General features: G+C 45.5%; 1 protein-coding gene across 1 annotated transcript in view; it reads left to right on the top strand.

The window, feature by feature from the left end:
- Babam2 (BRISC and BRCA1 A complex member 2) overlaps positions 1-24118 on the top strand; it is a 376093-nt gene that overhangs the window by 337766 nt on the left and 14209 nt on the right. The window contains exon 11 of the mRNA XM_036170890.1: positions 9834-9987. Coding sequence (XP_036026783.1) covers positions 9834-9987 — 154 coding nt within the window. The remainder of the gene's footprint in view (positions 1-9833; positions 9988-24118) is intronic.

Genomic DNA, 24118 nt, shown 5'->3' with positions numbered 1-24118 from the left:
CAAGCAGCCAGGGCTACACAGAGAAACCCTGTCTAGAAAAACAGAACAAAACAAAATACTAGTTTAGCTTGAGGAATTTTATTCTCTTCATAAATCCTCATTAGTCATCCTTCAAATGGGGCCATCACAATGTTTATGAATTTGTATGTAGCTAGTCCAAGTTTTTAAGCCTGTAATATAAGCTGGCCAATGTCAGTCCCTCTTTTGAACCAGAAACATTGCATTGGTCCTCTTCCTTCTAATCAGCTACATTTAGTACCTTGTCCATGAATACTTTTAAATTAAAAGCTTATGATGTTTTAGAGACTTTGCCCAGCCTTTAAGTGCCAGGGATTTTTGCATTTGAATATATTTTAATTTATTTAAGGATTCTTTTAATCAAATGCTTCCCTAATTTAGCCAGCTTTCTTTTTTAATACTCCCAAGCCAGGAATTTGTTTATTGTGACTAAATTCTTTTTTTAAGTAGAACTTAAAACAGTACTAAATGCTATTTATGGCACGCTCTCTTGCTGTATTTCTTTCTGCATCTCCAAAGAGTGTGCTGCTTTCCTCCATGTCTAGCACAGTTAACATCTCCTCGCCGTGGTGTTGTGTGCCATTCAATCACTGCGTGTACCCTGACCACCTCTGCGTGGCCAGCCCTGAGTGGGGCGAGCACTACAGTCAGCACCCTAGCAGCCCAGCTGAGAAAAGTAGGGACCCCAGAAGATGGAGGCAACGGGACTTGGCGCAGTGTCTTGGGGGGAAGCAGAAAGATGGTGGAAATGGGGGTGTCAGAGCATCAGGGAAGCCAGGGTCCCGGCGGATGTGGCCCCCACATGGCACTGCCAGCGGAAGAGGCAAATTTCAGCACCCAGCCAGCCTCTGCAAAGCATGGGTCCTCAGTTCTAGCATGGCGCCTGGACCAGGGAACGCGGTCACTGTGGGAGTGATACCTGAAAGGAGACAGGTGAGCAGTCGGTACCAGGAAGGGTTCCCAGTTCAGGACTCTTGGTCCCAGCCTCAGCTGCTGGTGTTCTCTAATCCTCCCGAGAGCCTGGATGAGGGAGCCCTGCTTGGGAGCGCAGGTTGGAAGCATGGCGGGTTCTAGAACCGAGACCATTTCTTGACACCCTGAGGCTGGATGAGAGTGAAACTAGGTAGATTGTGAAGAACAAGAGAGCCTGTGAAGGAAGAGCCGCCTGGCCTGTGAGCCGCCTGGGGTCAGAGCTGCTTCCCTCCCTCAGCTTTCCATCTGTGAGCAGAAAGGGCAGGAAAGTGGTGAACAGAAGCAGGACGGAGGAAATAGAACAAGTTAGGGCTTCTCTGGCCAAAGGGTAGAAACCTGTTCTCCCCCTGCAGCTAGCTGTGGGCGTCTGATTGACTTCTCTTTCTATAGACTGTCCCCAGACTCCAATTCTGATTCATAGTTAACCTTCTCCAAGCAGCTTGAAGTCCATCTCCCCTGCAGAACTCTGACCTCAGGCGGGGTTCCCCTCTGCCACCCTGTGTGCCTCATGTGAGTTCAGGGGTTCCTTCCCTTCCTCAGATCTTTGCAGACCCTGGGCACGCGCATGGGCACCCTCATTCTTCCCCATAGTCTCCCAGCTTCAGGCTTGGTTTATTTCCTGAACACTGTTGAACTTTGCTAAGCCTTTGGCTTTATACAAACCTACTTGTACTCTTTAAAGAGTAGGAAAAGCTGGCAGGAAGAGTGCCAGCTCCTTTGAAGGCCTGTGTTGCCTGTCCCAGCAGCAGCTGCTAACCTGAACATTATGTTAACTGTTCCTGTAGTTACCATATCAACTTTGTATCCATAAACACTATAATACTCATATCAACACAATATGCAATATATCATTTTTTACAGATTTTGAACTTCGTATAAGTGGAATTATACTGATTGTTTTCTGCTTCTGTGAATGTTGATAGCCTAGCCCGTGGTACAAATCAGTGGCAGAGTACATGCTGATCATGAGTAAGACCCTGGGCTCAATCCTTAGTACCAAGAAAAAAGTGAATTTCTTGCTCCTTAAAGCTTTTTACAAATTACTATGTAGCATTTGTACTTATATGAAGAGTATAGAAACATATACACATGTACCATCTTAGTTAAAAATTGATATATTGTGGTAATTGCTTCTGGATTTTTAAAAGAAATAGCACAGTGATTGTCCCCCATCACCCCACATCTCTCACGGTCTCCTTAACTCCCCACAGTAATCACTACCCTTAACCTAGTGCTTGTCTGTTTTGTGCATATGTGTATGCTTTGCACCATAAGTCACTCATAAGCAGCGAGTGTGTGCATGTTTGAATTTCCTAAGTATGTATTAACATGTTCATGTTTAGCTTGCTTTGCTCACTGAGTATTGTCTCTGAACTTTGTTCGTTCACATATGAAGCCCATGTTCACCTCTTTTAAACTGCTGTCCAGTACTCTGTGGAAAGATTACACCACTGTATTTATCCAGTCTCCTGTTGGTCTACATTTAAGATGGTATCATCATCATCATCATCAATGATGCTATGCCAAGCAGACACCTATCAGATTCTAATGCAGTTTCTTAGGTGGACTTGCTGAGTTGTGGAGTGTGTATATCTTCTTTCGTTATGCTGGAGGCTTTATATTCCAGCATTAGTGAGTGGAAACTTGGTGCTCCATGCCTTGGACAAGTGCTGGGTATTGTCTGATTTTATGTGAACCCGGTAGTTCTTTTCATTCAATAAGCAAGTATTGTGTATCTCTCATCTGTCACCCAGCTGTGCTAGTGCTAAGAACATAAAATAACTAATCCTCAGTCCCTATCCTAAAGGATCCTCCAGACATCCGTAGTAATTTCTGCCTGAGGAGGCATCAAAATGTCTAGGGTGTCCACAGTGTCAGGTTCCATAGTGTGTCATTGTTGACTTACAGTTGGAAATTTCTGTTCTATGGGAAGAGAAGTTCAGTATTCATAGAACCACTCTAAGTTGGCTTAAGTGGGCAGGTGAGAGGACCTTGGCTCTTCATGGCTACCTACCTGAGTAGACAGCAGCAGAGCTCCTGTTTCCTCCATCTCTGCCCAGTGATAGGTACTAGCCCCACCTTACCTGTGTACAGAAGGAAAGAACTGATCCTAGGACTGAGTTGGCTTTGGAAGAGGGTTGGCTAGAAAACAGAACCATAAAGAAAGGAGAGAGTCTGTAGTAACGGGTGAATATTGGCTCACACCCAGTGGCCCTGGAGACCTCAGCATGTCACATTGCTCTTCACAGCAGTTTGGGGAGCAGGGCCACGAGGTAGCAAGCATTTGTGAAATAGCAGCAAGGTCTTCCTTAACCCCTGAGGCATTTTGTATAATGTTTTTTAGAGTGTTCCATAATAACAAGACTAAATTTATTTCGGTGTATTTGTTGAGATGTGAAGATGTTTACAACGTTGAGAACTATTTCCATCAAGATAATTAAAATGTAAACATCTGAAGGCTTACACTATAATCATGAGAAATTCCAATAGTGTGGAACACTATAAAGCTAGATGAAAAAAATAGGGAAAAAATGGAGTAAGGGTGAGGAATAACCATTTATTTACTACGTGCCTGGTTTTTGTTTAGCCCTTTCAACACTCACAGTGAGGTAATATTTACTACTCCTACTTTGCAAATGAGAAGTGACATTTTGCCTGTGACATCTCTAATAAATTGTGGGCCATTTTTATCTGATAGCAAGAGAGTATAAGTCTGTCTCTTTTCAAAATGGGATATGCAGCCCCTTTCAGCAAGCTTTGCATTTCCGTTTGGTAATATTCAAACCACAAAGGTAACCTGTTTACACCATCAAATCACCACCACACACACACACACACACACACACACACAGAGTGAACATTTAAAATCAGTAAAAAGTACAGCTGGGTTAACAAAATCTAACTACTAACTTCCCTTGTCACTTAAAGGCAGTGATAACCAGGGAGACGCCTTAAAGAGGGCTAACTGCTTCTGTATTTCTCCGAAACGAGCAGTGTGGTTAGATCCTGTTTAGCATTCCAGGGATTGGAGTCCATGTGTCTCAAAGGTTTTGTACTTGTTAACAAGATGGAGGTGGATGGTAACTCCATGGCAGTCTTTCCACATTGGCTGGAGAAGAGCCTGAGAATGAGACATGCACACACTGCGGTTAAGAGTCAACTTCAAACCGGGTGTGATAGCTAGCGTACTCTTGTGTTCCTAGCACTGGGGACACAGAAGAAGAGTTCAAGGTCAGCCTGGGCTACATGGCCGGTAGAAGTGCACAGTGAGACTGTCATCATTGGAGGGTTAACACGGGGTTAAAACTAGCTCGTAAAGCCACTTCAAGGAACTGAGAGCCCAGCACTGAGAACCGCACCCTAACCACCGGTAACTGGGGCTGTAAGGACCTTCCCTACTAATCCGAGAACATGGGGGCAAGCAGGGGAATATAGCTTGTAAGGCCTGAAGAAATGAAATAATGGCTTGTGAATAATGATGAAAATATTTGATGATGTGACTCCCAGGGAAGCAATTATGGTTAACCCCTCATTTGTTTGGCATTTTCAAGGATTGAACTGTCCCACAAAACCAAATTTTCCAGACAGCTAAAACTTTCCTATTTATGCCTCTTGAATGTTTTTGCCATCCTTGATGAAGATGTTTCAGAAGTATTATTCGGTTTTCCTTCCTTCTTGAAGAGAGAAGCTATAAGAAACAATGTTTCCTTGGATCGCCTTGACTCTAAATATGAGAAAACCAGATCAAGTGAGGTTAAAATAGTAAAGACTTGTAGTCACCTCAGAAAACAAGAAACCCCAGAGATGAAAAAGTCAGTGGCTCAATGATGCCAAGCTGACCTCCTCACAGACACTGGCCTCAGAACTTCTTCACAGGGTAGGATTCAAAGCTAGAATGAAATGGAGGCTTCTGTCTCCACATGTCTCTAACCAGAGAGGAAAATATTTCTCAGAAAAGCCCTCGCCACCTTCCTGTCAGATCCCGCTGGCAACAGTGAGTCACATTTCCATGCTTTGGGGGAGGAGAATGCTTGTCTAACGTGTGTGAGGCTTGGGTTCTAATCCCCAGCACCACCAATCACATGTCTTGGCTTCTGGGAGTCTAAGAGAATCAAGCTCTTGCACACTGGGTAAAAGAAGGGAGCTCTGCTCAAGGGGGGGAAAGTAGAGAAAGGCCGTGAGGTAGGAGGCAACCAAGGGTGGTTGACCTTCGTCAAGACTCGGTGACAGTGTCCCTCACTGATAGTCTGAGGGATGACTTGGAGGTAATGGCGTTCTTTGCTCCTCCACTAAGTGGCCTCAGACTAGGATCTTCCCTTCCTAACTGCTTTCATTTATTAGTTGGTTTTGTTGTTGTTGTTGGGGTTTTTGTTTGTTTGTTTTTTGATTTTTTTTTGGGGGGGGGGGTTCTCTGCATATCTTTGCGCCTTTCCTGGAACTCACTCTGTAGCCCAGGCTGGCCTCGAAATCACAGAGATCCGCCTGGCTCTGCCTCCCAAGTGCTGGGATCAAAGGCGTGCGCCACCACCGCCCGGCTCCTGTATTATTATTTATACTGTCCTTTTCCCCAAGCCAGACTGCAATCACCAATACCTGCTGCTAAAGTGCTCTTACTGTCTTGCTGTCGTTCTGACGTCTTATTTCTAAGGATGAAGATTCCTGTCACCAAAGTTGTTAGAACTATGCCTAAAATCCTGAGTCAGTCAGGCCGCCCTAGCTTTGAATCCAGTGCATAGGGTGGAGTTTCTTTTCACTGTCCTAGAGCCGTTGTTCCGGGGTGGGTCTATTTGACGAAATGAGATCTTCCCATCGAGCTTTGCATCTGAGATACCCCTCTCCTGGAGTCTTCTTAGGTGAAATGATGAGTATTTGGAGACAGGCAAGCCAGGCTGCTAAGGAAGGCGAGCGTGGTCGCACACTGCGGCTTAGAGTGGTGTAAAGAGAGGCAGCATGCTTTACCTGCATTCAGATTCCTTTCCTGCTGCCGCCTGGTTGGTCCATTAACTCCGTGGCAGTGACCACCCGAACCTATCACACAGCAGCTGTCTGGACTGCGGCTTCATCACTCCTGTCCTCTCTCCAGTGGCCCGAGAATGGCCCGGTGTGCTTAGTAGAGAAGTGTTGGGTGTGGTTTGTTTGAACAGGCGCTAAAGAAAGAACCTTTAGAGTTGTTCAGATGTGCTGAGCTGGTGAAGGCCATCCCTCCTATCACAGAAAGCTGATGCAAACTCCCAGGAAGAAGGAACCAGGGAGCAGTTGTCCAAATAATACTGATGTAAGTAGAGAATGATGTTGCTCTGGGCGTCAGCCATGTGCCAGCACCTCCAAGAAGGCAAACGGTTAAAGCGTTCTATTTGCTGCTGCCCAGCTATGAGACGAAATTGCTTAGATCTATGAGGTTCCCTCAGAACAAGTTAGCTGTTGGAAGTCATCATTATTGCCATCAGTTAACCGTTAAGTAAAAGTTAAGTGACAGAAACATTTGGAGATAAGGAAAAGAGGTTTTTGTTTTTGCTAACTTCTGACTAATTTGTACCATTCAGATCTTATAAGAAAATGCAAAGTGTGTCTGAGCTATTTCAGCTATGACATCATTTTAGGCATCAAGTAGTTTTTAGAGAAGCCACCCTTCTAACTACAGACTACTTTAAATAGGATATAACTATTAAAGCAATCTATAGCTTTAAATGTTTATGTTCTCATATATGAATTACCATATAGACTAACTATTTTAGCTCTGAAATCCTTTGATAGTTCCTGTTCATCTAGTAATCCAGTTGCTGTATGCACACAGAAGTGTTCAGACCTGACCACTGGCTACAGCGACACACTGTTAGACAAATCTCCATAGAGAAAGAAACATGTAATAAATGCTTGGGGGGTGGGGGCGGTCATAGTGTCCACCAGCACTTGGTACTTAAATAATAACAAAAATTAGAGCTGGGCAGTTGTGGCACACGCCATTAATCCCAGCACTTGGGAGGCAATTCAGGCGGATCTCTGAGTTGAAGGCCAACCTGGGCTACAGAGTGAGATCTAGGAAAGGCACAAAGCTACACAGAGAAACCCTGTCTCGGAAAACCAAAACACAAAAATTAGGGATCTTACTTTTGTAAGTGAGTAAATATTTATGGTTTTATTGTTTTTGCTACTAATGAACATCTGAGTTAAAGAAGATAGTTCAAAACTAGGTAAAAAGTATTTCTCAACATATCAAAAAACTAAATCCAGCGATTCATTTCTTCTACAAAACAATGGAAACAAAGTAGAAGGCATTACAGCCAGATGCAGTGACGCACTTCTGGAGTCTGGGGCCAAAGGATGGCGTATGCCCAGGAGATTGGCACCAGCCAAAGCACTATCCCCAGTCCTGGAAAGGTTGACCTTTCAGGGAAACTAGGAAAATGGCTTAGTCTGTAAAGTACTTGCAAGAAGACCCGAGTTGGAGCCATATAAAAAGTTGAGCATGGTGGCATGTGCTTAGAATCCCAGCACTGAGGAGGCAGAGACATGAGGCGTCTCAGGGCCTACTGGCCAACTAGTCTAGTCTAACTGGTGAGTTCCAGGCCACTTGAGAGACCCTTTCTCAAAAGAGGTAGATGGTGTTCCTAAGAATGACACCTGAAGTTGTCTTTTGACCTCCACAAGCACTGACACACGCACACACGTGCACACACATGGATGCACGCACACACACATGCATACATGCACACATGCACACTAAAAACTTCTTTGTTTTTAGAAAAACGTATTCTAAAGCTCCCAAAAGCTAGTAGCTTCATAACTTATAGTAGTATCTACACTGCTTCTGATGCTGAGTGGTGGCTGTTTTTTAATGGTTGCACTGAATTCTATTACTTGAAATTATTGTTTTTCATAGGTAAGATAGCATATTTAATACTTTTCGATTATTAATAATTGGTTTAGAACTTAATCTGAATATTGTTTTCTATTTGAAAAACCCAAATGAAATATATCGATTGCAATTGAAATCAAAGGAAAGTCTACACGAACAGGCATTTATTTCTAAAAACTTAATCAGAGGAAATTAAATGAGTATCAGAAAGGATACAAGAAGGTTAGAAAGCAGTATTTGTCCAGAGTGACTGAAAATGTTACAGGACCAAGCTTTGTTACATGAACCAAAGGGGTTTTCTGAGTTGAGATATTTGTCTTTCCAGACTTCCATTGTTCTGCATGTTATAAAAGCTCTGCTTTGACAAAAATAGACATGTTTGGAGACTGGCTTATTGTGACACAGAGAAATGTGACTAAAAAGTGGACATTCTCAATCTTGCCCCTTCTCTTGGGTTGCGCTGTGAGTCACCAGTAGAAATTCCCTGTGTCTCTGAGTCAGGCATCAGTTGAGTGGCCTCAGAAGTCTGAGGGTCCTCCCAGTGGCTGGGTTTTTACTGGGGTTTGTTGTTGTTGTTGTTGTTGTTGCTGCTGCTGCTGTTATTGATGGTTTTTTGTTTTTGTGGGTTTTTTTGTTTTTGTCTCACCCTGAACCTAACATTTCCTTCGAGAACTCAGCATTACCAACCCCGAGGGAGCGATAAATACCACACCGTCCAGTCCATGTTCCTTTAATATATGTATCTTGTACAGTTAAAGTTTTCATCCTTGTTCCTTCTTACAGTGGAGCCTGGGGATTACCACATTGTAATTTCAGCACAATTATAAGCAGCTTCTTTGAGCTTTCTTCAGTGCAGTGTGGGGGCAGTGTCAGGGGAGCCAAAGATTTGAACCGTGGCCCCAGCTTTGTCTCCTGTTGCCGCCTGTCTGTGAAAGAGTGATCAACTCCATGCACTTTCTAGTTTACTCACTTGTTCAAGCTAGTGTCCCCTTCGTGAAGTTTTAAAGTACCGCGGTCTTTCTCGGCAAAGCTAGAAAATTCTATACATAGTGTTATTGCATTTGTTAATGTGCCTCTTCTCTGTCCTAGAAGTGGTGAGGTTTACACAAATATTGTCTACCTCAAAGAATGTTAAAACCGTCTGTTTCCGGGGATGGTTCACCTCCACTAAAACTAAAAAGGGATCTTATTCTTAAAAGTTGACTTAACCCCGAAATGAAGTGATAAAGCATAGAATACACATTAGCAGGAGGTGTAGACTGAGCCCTGCTGCACCAGCAGCCCCAGTCTGTGTTCAGATTTGTCCCTGTTCTGGCCCATGAAGGAGCTCCCTCTGATTTAGGAGATATAAATACATGTGGTAACATGTGGGGAAAATGGAAAATGCTGAGTGTGGAGATCCGCTGCTTGATTGGAAGCAGAATGATAATTTTATTTTTCTGGCAGTCTAGTTGGCTCGTCCTATAAAGTAGAGAGATTATTGGAGGCCTTCTTTGTCCCTTTTCCAAGTTGGTTCTTGAAAACTATCCTCTATCCTGCCCTCCCCATCAAATTACAGATGAGGAAGACACTGTCCCACCCTTGAGGAGCTATGGCAAAATCGAAACTTAACACAGCTCTATGGCTGCCTCTGCAGGGCCAGGCCATCCGACGGTGTGGGATGCCATCCTGGGGATGCCTTCCACATGCATTCTGTGATGGCCTTCCAGCGCTTTCGCAGCATGCTTCAGGCTGATGACACTGGACTTCGTGTATGATCTGCCTCCAACTAGACTTTACACTCCTGGAGACAGGGACGATGCCCTGCATCCTTGGTCTCTCCCTCCATAGCTTTGACCCAAACCTCAAGCAGTATTTTTGTTTCCAACCTTCATGTACCCAACATTCCAATTTAGCCAAAAAAAAAAAATGTTTCTTAACTTTGAACTGTTTAACTTAACTTTGAACTGTTTAACTTAACTTCCTTTTCCTTTTTCTGTGTTTCCAGTTGACCTGCCCCTGTTTTTTCCTCGCGATCAGCCAACACTCACCTTTCAGTCCGTCTACCATTTCACCAACAGTGGACAACTTTACTCCCAAGCACAAAAGAATTACCCATACAGCCCCAGATGGGATGGGAATGAAATGGCCAAGAGAGCAAAGTAAGTGGATCCAACGTTCTTTCTTCAGAGATCCGTGTGTGTATACAGTCCAGGGTCGACTAGACACTGCTCACTAGGCTAACTCCTGCCCAGGGCTTGTTTTCTAAGGTGTGATTAAAACACAGCAATCCCCACTTCTTCACTTGTCCATGCTGCCTTCATGCCACGGTGGCAGAGTTAGTAGTCACAAGAGAGAATATCAGAAGTCAGAATTGTCTCCAGCTTTAGACTGAAAAAGAATTCTCTTCTGTCACCTCCTCACAGGGAAGCTGACTTGGGTCTGATGTCCCCTCGTCCTGTTTCTGTTGAAACTAAGACTGGCCATGAGTGGCTTTTCTTGGTAAATTGATTGTAGGATATATAAGAACTCTACCTTTCTATTTGGATTAGAGAAATACTAAATAGCAAGTTGAGTTGCAGATAAATAATGTCAATAATAAAAACATTGGCAGCTACTGGTATATGTTTAAAAAGGTAGATTTCAAATGTTGATAAACAGTCAAGTCATCAGTATATGGATTCAGTAGCTACTTTTTCATGGGAGGCTGCATCTCTTGAATTGTATCACATTTCTCCTGAGTGTTGCATGGGTGTGTCTTGTTTACATACTCAGATACACAGACTCCTTGGGTCTGTCTGCTAACACCACTATGCAAGCAGCGGCTCAGTAGAGGCTGAGGTCAGCTGGCCTTCACAGTTGGTGGGGACGGCAGTCATTTCAGTCATAAGGATTCAGTTGATCTGGAAACATGCTGATTGCTTTTGGGAGATAAGACTTAGTTGTCTACAACAGCAGTCTGTAGACCGTTGCCTCCTAGACTGAAGAAGCAATGGATTGAAATGGTAGTTCCCCAAAAATAAATCATGGCTTCCTAGACTGAAGAAGCAATGGATTGAAATGGTAGTTCCCAAAAAATAAATCATGGTGTGACGTGTGGTTGGTACTTTATCACTCCTATGCACACACCAGTGATCCCAGCTGAAGGATGTACCGAGCCAAAGAATCATAGAAATGAAGACTGTCTAGTACGCATCTTCTTATTTGCTCATCCAGTATTTATCAAGCATCTACCATGATCCAGGAACTGTGTGCTGTGCTGAGGATAGCATGATAAGCCAACTGCAAACTATCCATGGCCTCCTGGAGCCCAGCAAGGAGATGAATCATACCAAATTTCTGACAGTTTTCAAGTACCTGCTAACAAAAGCTGGCCTTCCAGGCCTAGAGACTTGTTGATTATGAAGACTCCTTGTTCTTACCTCCCATGTTCTGATACAGATTGCCTTCCTGGGGGAACCTCCTATCATTTCCCATCGTCTCTCTAGTACAACCTTCATGCATGGTAGGCTCAGGGTTCTACTCTGAGTGCCCTTCTCCAGCACTCCAGCCACCGAAAATCCTATGTGCAACCCAGAGTTGTAATCTGCAACTTGTGTGCCTTCTTCCCTTTCTGTCCAGCATACTGACGTCTGAAATTCTATTTAGGGAAGAAACGAACATATATAAATGTAACCAGTAACAACTATTAATACCTGTGTTGAAGTGCAGTGGAACAAAGATAGAAAGCAAGGTTTCTGTTTGAAGTCTTGGAGTTGATTACTTGTCTGGTCTTTCCCTGTATATACAGGATCTGCCCTTCGAAGATGGGCCATTATTTGTGGTATGAGCTCCAGAGTCGGAACCAGACATGTCTTTGTGGTTTCCATGGCAAAGCTGTCTTGGTGTGCGTGTGTGTACTTCTTAAGCCGGCATTTTAGCATGTAGGAATTGAATCTTTAAGGAGCTGTAGACCACGAGCCTGTGATTTCAGTGTAGGAATATCGTAAGTGAAGCCTGTTTGTCTTAACAGATTGGTTCAGACTTTCAAGACACATTTGCTTTATGTTAACACCGGTCTAAAGAAAACATCTGAAGTCCTATTAAAGAAATCTGCCTTCTACTTCAGTGAAGATGAATCCATTTTAGATGTAATAAGAGAGACAGCCAGCAGCTTGTGCTAGCTAGAAGAAATCATTTAAAGGCCCCGTTCTTTAACTGAACTGAGTAATTGCACGGGGGCTGTATCAAAGGCCAGGTAATGGGTAAACGTAAGCAAGACAGTCCTGTGGTACTGTCTGAAAACTGGTGGGAAGGCATGGAGGAAAATGTCAAACAAGAAGAAAGGCCGGCTGAAACATTCCTTGCATGCCCCGTTTCTGTATCCTGTGAAGATACTGTACACAGTACGTAAAAGGCTATAATTCACTTGGGGAGCTCTGCCCACGACATAAACACTCTCATGGTTTAGAACAGCCCCAAAGCCCTTTGAGTGAAATCAGCTGTTTACACTGCCTGTTAAGAGCCTGCTCTAAGCATGTGCATTAAGAAAGGACAGATACTTCCTGGCACTGAAAAGCCAGGGCTTTTCCTACCACAGTGCTTCTTGCTGATGTCAGTCCAGCCACTTCTGCCCTCAACAAGTACAATACCCCAAAGTGAGTGGGCACAGGCTCGGGGTTATGCATGCCCCAGTTCCGACCACAGAGTTTAATCCTATAAGCTCTGTAGCCTCGGGCGGACTGCATGATCTCTCTGAACTTCATCTCTGAAGACAGGGCTGTACTCCCCTCTGCTAAATGGGCTTGCTAGGAAGGGACAGTCAGTGAGGTAGCACACTGAACAGTGGAAGTGTCCCTTCTGCTCGTCTCTCGGTGCCTGTGCTCACAGCTCGGGTCCCCTCCTCCTCCAGCCTTCTTCCATATGGGTTTCCTCATAGACTCAACTCCCAGGCAGCCCTCCACCACCTTCTCTCCAGGCCTCTACTCTGCTCACATGTTTCTCTAGAATCTCTTTTATGCTATTTTTAATTTTTACATCTTTATATATGTCTCTTTCCATAACCAAATGGTGAGATCTTTAAAGGCAAAAGCTTGCCGTAATTATCTTTTTATTGTAGTATAATTTACAATGCTGTGGACAGATTTTCATGTAAAGACTGTCTCCAACTTATAATGGCTCAGTTTATAATTTTTGAACCAAGTAGTGGTCTGAAAGTAACATGCATCTAGTAGAATCCATATTTGATTTTGAAGTTGTGATATTTTTCTGGGCTAGTCTTATTTAGTACAGTGCTCTATGCTGTTCCAGAAAACAGTGGCCAACCACAGCTCCTAGGGAGGAAAAACAATAGTCTACGGTGTGACGATTTTACTTATGTCTTCTTAATGTATTGGTCCTTCTGCCATTACAGAATGCCTGTATCTGGTAAGGCTTTTTAACTAGAAGTCTTCCCTAATGTTAAAATAGTTGTACCAGATTGTTTTTCTACATATTTTGTATGCTGTCTTCCTTCATCCCTTTTTGTTTTATTTCATCTCTATATATCTGTATGTCCTGAAACCTTTTATAGATTTTGATTTTTTTAATCTATTCTGATGGTCTATGTCCTTTAATAGAATTATTTGGTTTGTTTATACTTGATATAACAAATGAGCTCATTAAGCTTAAGTCCTATTTCCCCTGTTCTTAGTTCCTCTTCTTGTGTTCTTTTGATATATTGAAGTATTCTTTTCTTTTCTCTTTCTCTCCCTTATATCATTTGTTGGCTTCTTAACTATCTCTTCATATATTTTGATTACATATGCAGTAAATATAACCTTTACTTTGACACGTGAATTAATATTAATAATAGCTATTATTAATATTACAGTGTTTCATACCTAATGTAAAAATCCTAAATCTAAAACAAGATAAGCCTCTTCATACCCTCAGTTAGCCTTTGTACTATGATAGCTATATGTTTTGGTTTTGCATGTGAATTCCACAATAAGTTGACTTTTAACAGTCAAATAGCTTTAAAATTTTTTTCTAGCCAAAGGAAATCTACAGCCAGAGCTTGTAGATACAGGTAATAGGGAATCATTTCCTTGCCAAAGGGAATAGGGAATCATTTCCTTGCCAAAGGGGGAAATTTTTTTTTATAGGATCTCACTGTCTAGCCTTAGCTGTCCTGGAACTCTGTATGTAGACCAGACTGACCTCAAACTCGGGGACCCACCTGCCTCTGCCCCTCTATTTGCTGGGATTAAAGGGGTGAGTCACCCCACCCAAAAGAAACTTATTTTTAAAACCTTTTTGAGAAACACCATCAGAAAGCTCATATCCACTGTATAGGCCAAGAACATTGAGACTTAGAGTCTTTGACAAACGACATTCAGGTGCTTCTGCTTTCCCAGTAGACCTAACTGGTGACAGTGAATCCTCTCTCTTATAGGATCACCCCTGCAGCAGCCCTGCAGAAATTCTTCTGTCCCTTCATGTAGATAAAGAAGATTTCCCAAGGGGACATAGCTAGCTTCTTGTACAGCAAGGGCTCAGCAACTTGAGCTCTGGCCTCACTGTGCATTCACAGACAGATGGATGGACACAGTCCCCACTCCCTTCACTGTTAGCCTAAGTCCCCTTTCACGGGGCACTGGCATCTCAGTGGCACGCTGCAGAGAGGAAATGTATGTGGCACTTGAAGGGCAATGACCCCGAAGTCCTGGCAGCTGGCTCAGCCCTGTTTCTACCATTCATTGGCTGTGCGACTGTGGGGAAATGCATAATCTTCCTGAGTCTTTGACTCCTTGTCTATAAACTGGTAAAGACTTGCTTCAAGGGTCACTGCATGTCACATAGGGCTTATGGGTCTCTACGTTGCTGTCTAACAGGTTACCACAAACTTCCCATCAAGCACCACAGGTTTTTACACTGCACTTTCGATGGGCTAGGAGGCCCACATACCATGCATGGGTCCAGACAGCTGCAATTAAGATTTAGGCTAAGACTTCCCTACGTTGATTCGGGATGTTGGCAGAGTTCTGTTCCCTGGGGTAGTTGGACTCAGGTCCCTGTGTCCTTATTAGATGTCACCTCGAGATCACCCTCAGTAATTAGAAGCTGGCTTCCTTCCCTGCTTTATAGCCTCTCCATTTCTAAGCCCACAGCAGTACAACAAATCCTCCTCGTATTTCCAGTCTCTGCCTTGTGTCCCTGAGCTCCACACCCAGATTTAAAGGGCCCATTCCACTGAGTCAGTCAGTCCCCCTTTCGTCAAGCCATTGGTACTGTAGAAGACAGCCTAATTGCCGGAATGGGACCCTCTGCTTTCAGTACCTCAGCTGTTACAGGGAGTGTAGACTCTTAGAACTCTACCTGCTCTTCAGGTAATGTATTGGATGTCTGACTGACTCTGATGTGTGGTGAGCATGCAGTAGATGTTAGCTGTCAGTGTGCTTCCTTACCAAGTACAGATTTTCATAGAAACAGGTAATGGCATCAACACTGAGGCATACCACAGTCAAAAGCTCCAAACCCCAGCGACCTGACCAGAGATCTAAAATCTTAGGCTCCTGACTCCTAAGGATTTCTATCTCACCCTCAGTTGCTTAATCTGTATGAAATAACCACTTTAAAAGACAAAAGGCAAAATAAGATACCTTAGTATCGTGAAGGTAACTTATACATATCTAGAAGATTGGAGGGGGCAACCTTTTTACAGTCCCATCTGGTCAGTGAGACCTACACATAGATGGCATGAGTGTTCCTGAATTCCATTGTGTACAGCATCAGGTCGGACCTAGCAGAGGCCTGAGGAGCTTAGAATAAGGCTGAACCCCCAAAGCAACTACTTCAATGGTTTGTCACACAAAAATCCATAACATAAAAGGAATCACTAAAGATAGTTCAAAAATAACTCTTTAGACAACACACAGGAATAATCCATCATGTGCCTCCCCAAACCATTTTCCATTTCCCCTCCTGTCCCAAGGTCAGAAAGAGTTTTCTTACCCTCCCAGAGCAGTCCATGGTTTCCCATGTGTTATCTTTTCCCTGTACTCTCTTACCCTTTGACATCCAGTTGTCTGTGCAGAAGAACTTTGTCTTTAGCAAATCTTTTTCTAATTGTGTATTACAGATTATTTCAATGGCTTTTCATTGTTGCTACTCTAATATTCTCAAATAGACTATGGATTGTTTGGTTGGGCTTTTTTTCCTTCAAAGTTCTTATTACCGAATTCTCTAATCCAGTCTCATGCATTAGTCCTTTAAATAAAACATCTAAATATAGATCGCCCCCTCTTGATTCAAGAGATGGAGATAGATGTGGCATCAGAATTTGCACCCCCTTCTCCAGCCCTCTCCATGACGTCTGTAGTTGTTCTGGGACTCTGGACTACAATATGGACATCCTGGTTCCAGTTGGCCCCTCACAGCATGGTGGTGAGAGGTCTGTGGCCTGAGACTCCTCAGAGGCTGGGGCATGGCATCCAAGTGGTTCCTGTGGGAGCTCGTTTGTGTGTTTATTTCCCCAGGAGTCAACCACTCCTCCTGGCTGGCTGTTGTTAGCTCCTGGGGTACCTGCTGATGCCTTATTTCTGTGGAGCTTGAGCCGTGGTCAGCCCTGTTCCCACCAGTCCCCATGCCTAGTAAGCTGGCAGCTGGGGACCCACTACCTCTGTGCTTCTCATTCTCCTCATCTTGGCAAAGTTCTGGGGAACCCTGGTGGGGACCAGATGACTGTCTCCAGGCCCATGACTTACTTCATCTTATCCCTTCCCTTCATGTCTGTATTCCTGGGACTCTCACCTGACATCTAGAGATGCAGAGTCAATCAGGAAGGGAGGAGATGTGACAAGCTTTGCTTAATCACTTTCCAAGTCCCCTGGATAAAGGGGACAAAGGGCAAAGAGGGATAAGAGGAATCATTGGCTGAAGGCAGAGTAGCCCAGGCTAGACTCCAAGGAAGCTCTGTCCCAGGGGCCCGTGGGACAGACACACAGCTCAGCTACTGCGCTGATTCATGGACATTCTCCCTTGTCCCTTGCTTTGTCCAGTTTCCTAGGACCGGTTCCCTTTAAAAACTCCCAACCTTATCTCAACTGAACTCCCCTTGAGAGCAAAGGGAATTTTCCAAGCCTTGGGCTGTCTGAGCACCCTGAGAGGATAGCAGAGGACCCAGCACTAGTGTGCTGACAGGCCTTGGGAAGGCTGCAGTCGCCACGGCCTGCCATCCCTGCCTGCCTGGGGTTCTCTGTGACCGAGTTCCCGCATCCCTCCAAGCTTTCCCTCACTGGGTGTAGAAACTTAGAAGCTGTGGAGAGAAAAGCAAATAAACAGCATGGAGCCATGGCTCCGCAGAGAATCGGTTTGAAGAGTATCTTCAAGGGACATGCTTTGTTTTTCCTGACAGAAGACGGAGCAACAGGGACGGGAGGGATCCAGTTCTGCCTGACAACAGGCATCCTCTCCAAATTGCGTAGGTCAGAAAGAGCGTGTTATTTATTAGAGCCCGACATCTGTTGCTGTGATATGATAAGCTCCATTAAAAAGCCTGGCCATCAGTCACTGCTTATACAGCTTCATCCCAGGAGCCTCTCGGCGTCTTGGGAGCCTGCACAGCCCTGACTGTACCAGGCACCAGCCTTTGCAGCCTTGCCCTGCCTCCCCTCTCCCTGGGAATGCCAAGTAGAGCCAATCCCCTCAGCAGGACCCCTCAGCCCACCTTTTCTCAGGCCTTCTTTCTGCTCCACAGAGGGCTGGTTTTGAGCTCTCTGTCCATACTGCTTTCTCAGTAGAAAACAGGGTGTGGGCTTGAATTTCAACCTCAGTTGCACAAGCCAAAAGAAGCTGGCCTAGGTTGGGCTTATCAGGGGAGAGCTGGGGGATGGAGGGTCTGGGAGATCTCCACATCTTTGCTGGAGAAAACCACTTGTTACTCCATTGTGAGGACTACTGAGTACTCAGGCATGCGTTCTAATTATACCACCCCCTGCCTTGGGGAAAAGTGTTTTCCATCACTAGGTACGGTTGTCTTAATTACTTGTGAGTTATAGTCAATTTTTTTTTGTCCTTACTTGGAAAAATATACAGAAAGGATAAGGTAGAGAGGGTCTGGTTTGAGGTTTTTAATAACACACTGAAGAGGAATGTACGTTTATTAATAGGATCAGAGTTCCCTTTGAACTGCTGAAAGAAGACATGTATAGGAAAACAAAGAAAAGGCAAAGAATACTGGCTATGAGCTCGGAGACCTGGATCTCATCCAGGCACCACTCTTAATTTCTTGAGTGATCTTGGGAAGGGCATGTCATTTTTCTGGGCCTTGGTACCCTCATCTGAAAGCAGCAGGCGAGTACCTACCTGTTATCCATGAACTCTGATAGATTTGTGGGAATTTGAAGTGAAAGGTGTGTTTAAGATAGCTTGTCATAGTTTTTTATCCGTATTGAAAAACATCCATCCCTGTTACCAGAGGTCAGACACAAATTGAATTCTTACTAAACAGAATCAAGGACACTGTGTACGTGATGCCGTTTGTACAGCCTGCATCTGATATTTATAGAACACTTCAGCTGTGGAATGTGCACACAGATGCCCCGAACACACGCCCTGTAAAATAATTCTAGATGCAGTACATTTTCAGATGTCAAGTTCAAACAGCTTCCTGGGAATTAGGCTTGACTGTTCAGATGTGTGTCTTGGTTTCTGACAGGTGCCACCAGGGCTGCTCGGGGCTGTCATGTGTGATGTGGAGTCCAGCCAAGGCAAGAGGGCCCGGGATCTTGTTTCTATCACTTCTCATTAAGGCAGGCATTCTAGAGAGAAAAAAAAGAGGAAGCATCACAGGATGATCAGAGGATAATTAGGACCATTCATCCCGCGCAGATTATGGTGACAAGCAGAGGCCTTGATTCTGTGGGAACAAGAGTCTCTCTTGTCTGTTATCAGATCATTGGGCACAAGGACCACGGGTGAAAATGAACTAGAGCGTGCCTGCTCAAGCAGAGCTGGTAGAAAGAAGCAAAAATAGTCTCGAGGTAGATAGGTCTCTTGTGATCCACAGTGATCCCCAAAACTCCATAGCCATCGGCAGCGCTAGCCTGAGTGACCATGCAAGGGGGTAGACTTGACAGTGAGGCCAGGCTCACAATGTCGGGCACAGGAAAAGCTTTAACCAGCAGCTAGTCCAGCCAGCTGGAACCGTGCTAAACTTGAGCCATTGTGGTCACAGTGAAATGAAATGAATGACATGGAGTTGACATTCTGTGCATCAGTTTCATTTCCTGGAAGAATTTGGTCAAGATGCACAGTTCAGAGATTAGAACCCTGCATCCCTGAAACTGGTCCAAGATAACACCTAAGCTGCTTCTGATCTGCCTCTCCCATGCCTCATGTGGGCCTCCTCCCTGAGGGGAGCAGCACATTGGAGTGGGGGGTTGGGGTGAGGAGGCTTGCATGTCCCCGCTACCCACCCATGAAGTGACTTGGAATAACCTTCTGCTTCAGCTCACCCAGGAGGCTGAAGGCCTTTATAGCCACAGGATGAGCCCAGGATATTCTCGCAGAAACAACTTTCTGAGAGTCTAAAGGACTTTTAAGGAAGGGTAAACTACCCGCATAGCTAAACTTTTTATTGGGGTTTATAAATGAGAGAAAAGAGTAAGGGACATTACAGGGACAGGCTACAAGCAACCTGGCCCTTCACAGGAACCCCCAAATGAGCAGGGGATGGGTGCATAGAGAGAAGTGGGCAGAAAATTCCCCTGACTCCTATCCTCCAGACACTTAGTCATGCCCAGTGGAAAAAGAAGGCGGGAAAGCAGAAGTCAGATCTAGAGGTTCCTAGGTAAACTTTATCCAAAGTCACTTCTGAGGGGAAAATGGTAATTCATTGCTTTGTGTCCCGTGGAGGTCAGTGCTAGGCTGCCCAGCAGAGAGAAACAGGACATAGCAGTTACGGTAAGGATTGCCAATCCATTCAGCAAAGACCTAGGAAGTCACGACATACAGAACATGTGCCGAGCCCTGGGGACTCCAGCATGTGTACACACACACACACACACACACACACACACACACACACACACACACAGCATTGCTGCTCTCTGAGTAAAACTCAGAACCCATATACCCATATTTCAGAGAACCCCAACTAGCGTGGCCAGTCACTAATGGCCAAACACTAAGGTCTTCCAGGGATTTAACTGCACAACGTACAGCGTACAAGTCAGAATGTAAGTGTTGATAGGGAGGTGATCATAGTACCTGGCGTAGTGCTGGCTAATGGTAGCTGCTGTTATTAACTGAGACATTCGATCCTTTTTCTGTGTGCAGTAAGGTTTCCCTGAAGGCTTACATACTGATGCACAGGCCTACCTTAATGTAGGTAAGTAAATCCTACTAGATCCTTCATAACCTTGGAAATGGAAATAAAGGCAGTAAAAGCATCATGTCTTCACGTCAAGCTCTAGAGTGGACCCTTTGACCCTTTCATGTCCAAACCTACTCTGGTTCTCTAGTGTTCAGTTGCCAGGTGAAGGACTGGGGAGATGGCCAGAAAGTGCCAGCTTTGCAGGTTGTCAGAGTTTGATCCCCAGAACCCACATTTAAAAAGCCAGTTGCAGTGGCACATGCTTGTAGCACTAGAGAGGCAGAGACTGGTAGATCCCTGAGACTCGCTGGCTGGTCACCCTTCTTGGTAAGTTCCAGGCCAATGAGACCCTATCTCAAAAAAAAAAAAAAAGGTAGCCAACACTGAGGAACGACACCCCTGGCTGGCCTCCAGTCTTCACGGGCCCACACACACACATGAACCCACACATACACATTCACACAAAAATAGAGCTGCCAGATGGAGCAGTTCAAAAGGCAGGGTGCCCAGTAAAGCTTGATAAGTCACAAATAAGTTCATAAAAGTGTCTCTCTCCCTTGCAGAACATATTTACACTAAAAAGTCAAATGTTGTTTATCTAGAGTTGGACTGTCATGGGGTCTCCTGTGTTGGTGGGCAGTCCAGGCAGAAGTGGTCAGCCAGAGCAGTCTGCGTTTCTAAAAGCAGGATTTGCTCTTCCGGTCTTTCAGGTAATAAAAGCCCCACCCAGTGGACCTTGGGCAGAGACAGCAGTGCTGATGGTCCCCACTGTGTGGGAGTGGGGATGGATGTGAAGCAGGAGGAATGTCCTGTGCTGGTCTGCACATCTCTCCAGGCTCTTTGTGGACCTGAACACACAGTTCAGACCTTCACGTCTCTAGCGTGAAAGTCGGGTGGAGGATTTTTCTCCTCAGAACATTCTTGCAGACAGTTAGCAGAACAAGCCTCTGTGGTCTAGCAACTTATCCCACAGGGTCAGAGTGGAGTGAGCACCCTCTTCCTGGATTTGAGACAGCCCCCACCAAAGCTAATGGACTCACTGAGCACTGCTCCGGGACTCTGAGACAATGAGAGGACAATTCAGAAGGGAGGTGCTCTGCCCCATCAACAGCTCCTCTGGCTTCTGTTTGCGGCCCCTAGTGATTATTCAGGCGATCTGAGAATCCCCAGGACCCTTGTGTCTGAATGGTTTCTGTGGCTTGTATGATAAGCCGTCCCCAGGCTCCGTCTGGTGCACTGTCCTTTGAGACACCACACTCAGAGAAGGATTTTGCACTTCTCTCCTGAAGACAGTTGTTAAGCCCTAACAGACGGTGCTGGTAGGAACTGGTGGCATTTCCTAAGACCAGGCTGATCCTGGCCTGCCCGGTTCATACTTCCTTGCTGCCTTCCCTGCCCCACCCTGACCAAGTGTTCTGTGGTTGGGATGGAAAACTCCACCGTAGAGAAGATAGTCCTTAACCTCAGATTCAGGGAAGACTGTCCACGTAACCTGAGGTGAGAATCAAAACAGAACAGGGCGGAGGTCTGAGCAGAGGCGTACCCTTGGGTTTAAGAGTGACTTTGACCTCTTATTCCTCCTGGACTAGAATGATTATCCAGCTGCCAGAGCGTTCTTAGAGGAATCGCTCCATTAAATGGTGTCACTGGCAAGGTGCTGTTACCCCTAAGACCAGTTTTCTCGGAATGTTCTGGAAGCAAACTTGACCATGCAGGCAGAGCCAGCCCACGTGGAAGCCCTGAGCGTGATCATGGGATCTTCCACTCTTTTCTGTTTCTTGTTCTTGCCTCAACCTGTCATGAGACCAAGAAAACTTGTTTTGAAAATGCTTGACAGCCAAAACAACCTGTTCTCAGCCTGGACAAGAGGGCCTGTCCTCTCTGACCGTTTCTGTGCTGTTGGGTGCCGGACTCACTGCTGACTGGAAAAAAACGAATTTGCTGCTTTCTTCTCATACCGTTCACAGACAAACAGCGCAGCTTTCCAGTTCCTCTTGGCCGCTTTTCCCGGCCCTTCTCCTGAGACGCTTTGAGATTGAGTCTCCCTGAGAAATGACCACGAGCAGCATACACTAGGCAGCCCATAGCCCCTGCTTCCATCCCTGCAAGTGGCTGTCCCAGCTTCGACAGATTGTAGCCACACAGAGATGTTGAACCTGTGATTTTCCACTCTGTTCTTGGTCCCTTCTGATAATCTCCAGTTATCCAGGTGGCCATTTTCTCTTCAACTTGGGCAGCTCTTGGGCCTGCTCTGACCTCCACACAAGGCCTTGCAAACTCAGTCTTGGACAGCCACGTACTTCCCTGAAGGAGTCACCTCACCTCGCCTCCTCTATACAGAGAAGGTGCAGACTAGAGAAGGACGCAGTGGACAGTCAGAGGCCCATACTGCCAGCACCTGTTCTTAGGAATAAAGTTTTATTGGAACACAGCTACCCCCATCCATTTGCATCTTGTCTAAAGCCATGATCAGTACAGAGCAGACTTGAACTGTGACAGAGTATATGACCTAACAAGCTGAAAATATTTAGTGTCTGGCTTTTTACAGAATATGTGCTGACCTTTAAACTGGAGGAGATCTGAAGTCTTAACAAGGCTTCTGGCCCCCAAAGTAACCGATGAAGAGCTGACTAGGAAAAGGGTCCCGTACTTCCTCCCCATAGTTGGCAATACAGGACATGCTCTGCATTGTTGAACTGCACAAAGGGTAGGGAGCTTATTCTGCTGTGTTTTTACAAAGTTTATTTTGCTACACGTCTGTATTTGTTCATTGGTCTGGTGGCTCTGGCACCCATGGTGTCTACCAGTTTTAGGCAGGGTAGGGAGGTTGGGGGACCTTCCTTGGCCACGTGGAACTGACTGTATTCAGTGGCTTGGTTCAAGGTGGGACACCCATTTGTCCCCACACGGAAATGCTGATTTGAATACTGACTCATCCGCTTGGTAAACATGGTGGGTAAGGGAACCGCATGCTGTCTTCAAGAGCCCAGATGCCTGCCCAACCCTCTCCACCCCTGCTCTGTTTGAATTTGCCTTGTCTCCCAGTCTGAGCAGCGGGATGGGGAAGATAGCCAAAGGTGGTGAGGTGACTGGGGAGCCCTGGCAAGAAGACCAGCAAGGGGTCGGAAGGGGCTCTAACATGTGAACTAGGAAGCACCTAATCTTTTTCACCTTCTCTCGCTCAAAGCCAACGCAAACAAGGTTGTCATTTCTAGAATTTATTTCCCGGTAAATCTGCTTCTTGTGCCTCTGTTCTATACCAGCTTTTTAATGACCAAAACTTGAAATGGTCCATCCTCTCTAGGAGAGGCTGCCTCTGCCCACTTTGGCCTGCTACAGTTTCACTGAGATCTTGGAATCAAGCTGCTCCTTTGCTCTGGTGCTGTGGCTGGGGGTGAACACACAGCTGAGCAAGCTGAGCACAGGCTTTGGATCAGTCCCCACTTTCTGCCACGGCAGCACCAGTTGCTGTACTCACAGATGCAGGAGCAGCTCCTGACACCCACCCCGTGTGTCTACAGTCCCATAATATGACCCTCACTGACAGTACGTGGCCTTGCCTTTGAGATCACAGCTAACAGGCCTGGTCACTGGTAACATCCTTTCATTCCTGACCCCCACCCACCCAAAGCAAGACTGCAATAAGAACATGGCTCCCAGGTTTAGGGATGGAGGTTGGGTGTTCTGTGGCTGGGAGCAGAGACATGGTTCTCTTGTTCAGGCCTCTTTAGTTCAGGTCCTCATGATGGCCCTTCCTTGCCACCTTCTGACCTAAAACTAGCTCAGCTTGAGGAATGCACATGGTTTTCCTCTTTGTACTATCTCAAGGCAGCATCTAACAGCATCAAGAAGTGTGCTCTGAGGCCCAAAGTGGATGGGCTCCTCCTGGCTGGAGCTGACCTCATTCCTGAGGCATTGGGTTACATGCATCCTACTGGGACACCAGCCACCCCCAC

Source organism: Onychomys torridus, chromosome 21, assembly GCF_903995425.1.
Source record: "Onychomys torridus chromosome 21, mOncTor1.1, whole genome shotgun sequence".
In the NCBI taxonomy this organism is placed as follows: domain Eukaryota; kingdom Metazoa; phylum Chordata; class Mammalia; order Rodentia; family Cricetidae; genus Onychomys; species Onychomys torridus.
This window is presented reverse-complemented; position numbering and strand designations above follow the sequence as displayed.